The sequence below is a fragment of the Pteropus vampyrus genome, unplaced genomic scaffold (assembly GCF_000151845.1).
Source record: "Pteropus vampyrus isolate Shadow unplaced genomic scaffold, Pvam_2.0 Scaffold250, whole genome shotgun sequence".
Taxonomy (NCBI): Eukaryota; Metazoa; Chordata; class Mammalia; order Chiroptera; family Pteropodidae; genus Pteropus; species Pteropus vampyrus.
In genome coordinates this window covers 262,334-266,967 of record NW_011889031.1, presented here as the reverse complement: position 1 = coordinate 266,967, position 4,634 = coordinate 262,334, and the positions used below count along the sequence as shown (strand labels likewise).

Genomic DNA, 4,634 nt, shown 5'->3' with positions numbered 1-4,634 from the left:
CCAGCACCCAAGCCCCACCCTAACCCATTTAAACCAGGCTCTTTGGGGGTGTGACATGGTAGTTGGTATTTTTAATAAGCTTCTAGGTGGTTCTAATGAGCAGCCAAAGCGTTATTAAGAGCAAACGGGATTAGAGAGATTGTCAAGGAATGTCGCCAGTAATAATGAAAAATATTATAAAAATATAATGAGTCATAGCGGGTGCCTAGCAAATATTTATTGAGCACTTACGATGTGCCAAGTACTGTTCTAAGTGCTGTGTGTGGGTTATCAGCTCACCCGTGGGCTGGGGACTGTTGTTATCGCCTGATGCTCAGGAATGTTAAGTGACTTGGGTCCCATGTCACATATATGTGAAGGAGTCCTGTCAGGATTTGAACCCAGGTGGCTGATCGTAGAGTCATGCCTCAAACACCAGCTTAGAGGGCTGGGGTCTCACCATCTTGCTCATTTCAACTGGCCTCACGAGAAAAATCATTAAATATTTAGCTAAAAGCCTAAAGGGAAAAGTGCTGGTTTTATATTTCTTAAAAAAAAACTACAAAATTTTAGTGAGAGCGATAAAGGAATATTTCAGTACACGACGAGATACATCGAAACGCGAAAATAAATAAACTGGCTCTGACACCCACCTAGTTATGGATCACGAAGCACAAGGTTAGGATATTTCTACGAATTCTGACTCTCGTTTGGGAAGGAGACTGAGGTGGTGAGAGAGGCCGGTGGCTGGCTCTGGGCCCCTCACCTTGTGGTGGCAGACGCGGGATTCACATTGAGGGCTGTCTGACCCCGGATGGGGGTGGTACTTCCTCCATGCTGCACTGGCCCCTTCCGATGCCTCGCTCGCCTTTGTAAGATCTGGGAAAGAGTCCTCTGGCTTAGCTACTCCCCTGGATCTCACCAAAGGCCAGGAGATCAGAGGGACCCCCAAAACACTGAGCTGCCCTTCGCCTTTTAATACCCTGTACCCCCCTAGCAACCTGATAAGATATCTGCTATCATCCTCATCCTGCGGGCGGGGAAACTGAGCCTCAGAGAGGGGCCAGGACAACGCCCCACAGCTAGGAACTGGCTAAAAAGAGATTTGGACCCGGGCCATCTGACTCCAGACCCCATGTCCTGTCTCCTGCACTAGGAAGATGACTGGGAAAATTCAGGGGGCGGAAATGGGTGAGGCCTGAGCTCAGGTTCTCCAGGAATGAGAGAACCGGGGCCTGACACATGGAAGTGAGATGGAAGATTCTAGAAGCCCAGACGGGAAGCAGATTGGGCCTTGATCATAATCGTTAGCGCCTAGCGAGGGCCTGCTTTCTCTGCCGGGTGCTGCTGTCCGCTTCTCTCCAACATGATCTTGTGGACGCCCCTCCACGCGGGGCTGTGAAGTAGGGAGCATCGCCTCCTTTCTCCATAGTAGTTAACCGCTGGCGTATTAAGCACACTCGGGGGTCCAGGGCGCACGCTGAAGGTGCAACGCGAACTTGTGGATGGCTCCCATCTGCGTTTGTTGAGAAAATGAGGCCCAGGAAGGAGAAGGTGCTCGCTGAAGCCACTCAGCTAGATGTTGGGGGGCCCGCGCCAAGCCTGTGCTTATTGACTGGCCGCTGGTGACGGGAGGGCCGTGCTGCCCAGTGGGAGGCGGGGCGTCCAGGGCTCCAGAAACCCAGTCTCTGCCACTGATAGGCTATTATTTCGCCTTGAGTCACTCGGGGTCACAGTCCCTTCAGTGGGACGCTTAAGGCAGGAAGGGTCCCCATTTCTTGAGCACTCGCTGTGCTCCCCGCTCCGTGGGAGCTGGGGAGATGCATTGCGGCCTTTCACTCTAGAACCCGTCTTGGGGGTGGGGGTGAAAAGCCCCATTTTCCCGGGCTGGGGGCTGAGGCTCAGAGAGGGCAAATCCCAGGTGCGAAGTCACGGGATTAGAAACCCAGGCTGAGTGGCTTAGGAGTCTGGGCGAGCGTTCAGTTCCCAGGCGGGCTGGGTGTCGTGGGAGTCCCAGGACCCATACTTAGGGTGCCTTTATGGGCCCCGCCTTGGGACAGCCCGTCTTCATTCATTATCTTCCGTAATCCCCACGGCCTCTGTAATGAAAGCGAGGAGTGTCATCCCCACTGGGGCGCTGGCCCCAGACCCTTCCGACCAGGTTTCCTCAGCTGTGCCTGGCAACTCAGGTGTCCTCGACCCTCTCGGGGTGTACCAACCTCTGCCCTTTGCCCCCCGGCCTTGGCAGCCAGCTCAGGTTCCTGCCGGAGTGTCGCCCAGGTGACAAGGTGTGGCCGGCAGGAGGGGGCTGGGGTGGGGGGGTGGCGTGGAGGAATGGGTTCGTCTGTCAGCCAGGAGTGAGGCCAGGGCGCCAGCAGCTATGAGATACCCTCCTGGGAATGTGGTCAGGCCGCCCCGCCCTCCGAGAGCCAGGGCCCCGACTGGGAGCTCCGGGGAGCACCCAGCAAACCGGTTGTTCTGCTCCCTTGGCCACCCAGCCAGGTGGGGCGGCCCGCGGTGGCCACACCCTGCCCTGCTTGAGAAGCACACGTCAGGGAGTTTAAAGCAGTCTTGCTGCTGAGTACCCGGCCAGCTGGCTAACTAGCCAAGTAGCTAACCGGTTCGATGGTTAACTAGTGAAGCCACTGAGCGGCTAACTCTCTGGCTGGTTGAGCTAGCTAGTTCCACCCGGCTTAGCTAGATAGCTCTCTGGGTTGGTTTAGCTAGGTGACCGGCTAGCTGTCTAGTTGTCTAACTGCCTCTATGTGTCCTGAGCTGAAACCGTTCTTAAACCTTTCCGGGATCCTGAACCCAGGCCCGAGCGGTGTGTAGAAAGATTCAGGGAGTCCGTGAACTTGAATGCAAAAAAAAAGAAAAAAAAAATTACGTCTTTATTTTCATGCACCTGGAACCCGAAATTTAGCATTTGCTCCAAAAAAGAGCGGACCTCAGATTTGAGAATCTGTGATACGCCTGTTGTCTGCAATAGAACATATTTAGATGCCAGGTTTTTAGATTCCCGTGATAAATTTGTCCTTAATTATAGGTGACACTTCCTTGGATATATAATCTAATTCGTGTACGTGGGACCTGTGAGTCTGTCACGTTTTCAGTTGCTGCCGATACCGTGAGCATCCTCCTGGAGAGATGCGATGCACGTTCCAGAAGCTACGTAGAGATATTTCCCTTCTGTGCCTTTCTAGGCAGATAGTTCTCACCTCGTGTCCTTTCACCTGATGACGTTTTGGATAGTGTTCTGTACCCGTAAGCGGAGAGGGTTGCAGGACTCATTGTATGAACACATACATATTCAGGTCATTTCTAGTCTCTGCCACTGTAAAGGATGCTGCAATAGATGAGCTTGTACGTGGCCACTTCATGCGTGTGTGAGCCCAGGCGGTGACAGGCTGTGACCCAAGTCTGTCTAGGTGCAAAGGCCACATTCTCTCTCGGGGTGAATCCTCGCCCATACAGCACCTCTGTGCCATCTAGATTCTTTCCTACCATCAGCCTGAAAACGTTTGTAACGGAGGTTCAAATCAACATCGCCAGGATGCAAATGGCAACCCTTTGGTGGATGTCCCTGTGCAATGTGCACCCTGCCCAGCTGTACGCAGTAGCCCCGTGGGGCCCGCCGGGCCGCGGGCAGGCAGCTGAGGCCCTCCCCGCTTGTGCCCACCACAGACGTACTCCGGCCTTTTCTGTGTGGTCATCAACCCGTACAAGCAGCTTCCCATCTACACGGAGGCGATCGTGGAGATGTACCGGGGCAAGAAGCGCCACGAGGTGCCACCTCACGTGTATGCGGTGACCGAGGGGGCCTACAGAAGCATGCTGCAGGGTGAGCGTGGGGCTGGGCCGCTGCAGGGGGCCTTTGGCGGGGGCGGGGGGCGGGCTGGCGTCAGGATCAGACGCAGGTCCAGTACTTCACACTCCGCGAGGCTGCTCTGCGGGGCAGGAGAGAACACAAATGGAAGGCTGAGTGGGTGAGGCTCCGGGTCCCCCCCAACGGGCCCCTTGTTATCTGTCTCTGTGTTCATCCCGTCTCTCAACAAGTACCATTAGGGAGCCGGTCGCTGCCAGGCTTCTGCCAAAATTTCTCTTGAGACAGTGATTCTTAGAGTGCTCGTTCATTCCACGCTTATGTGGCTGACGTGATCTACATTGTCATGGGACAAATGGCAGCCCCTTACATGATGGGCGGCATGGGGTCGCAGGTCCAGCTGGGCGGGTCGTGCCCTGCACAAGGGTGTCTGTCAAAGAGGCTGCCGTTCACACCGTGACAGTGTCGATCAGTCCTGGCCATATTACATAATGTAACACGCGTAATGCATCCGTTACTTATTTATCACGTATCATCTATTTTAATAAATATTTTGTATGGCTTAAAATACATATGCGGTATTTTAAAATTTATATCTTCCTATCGTGTGACATGATAGTCTGCAGCAATGTCTGTCTGTCATGCGTATTATATTTATATCGCTTAAAATGTGCTATATTTCTAGGGTGTGTTACAATAATATATTTATATCGTGTCATGCGGTGGTTCATGGGATTCGGTCACCTCGCCAGCAGCCTCAGCAGCAGCACCTGGGAACTTGTCAGAAATGCAAACTCGGGGCCCAGAACTGCTGAGTCAGAAAGTGGGGAGG

At 53.7% G+C, this 4,634-nt stretch overlaps 1 protein-coding gene across 1 annotated transcript in view; it reads left to right on the top strand.

The window, feature by feature from the left end:
* The window catches only part of MYH14 (myosin heavy chain 14), a gene marked incomplete at its 5' end in the record, with an annotated part of 74,578 nt that overhangs the window by 1,741 nt on the left and 68,203 nt on the right, over positions 1 to 4,634 (top strand). The window contains one exon of the mRNA XM_023520162.1: positions 3,664 to 3,820. Within this exon, the coding sequence (XP_023375930.1) occupies positions 3,664 to 3,820 (157 nt within the window). The remainder of the gene's footprint in view (positions 1 to 3,663; positions 3,821 to 4,634) is intronic.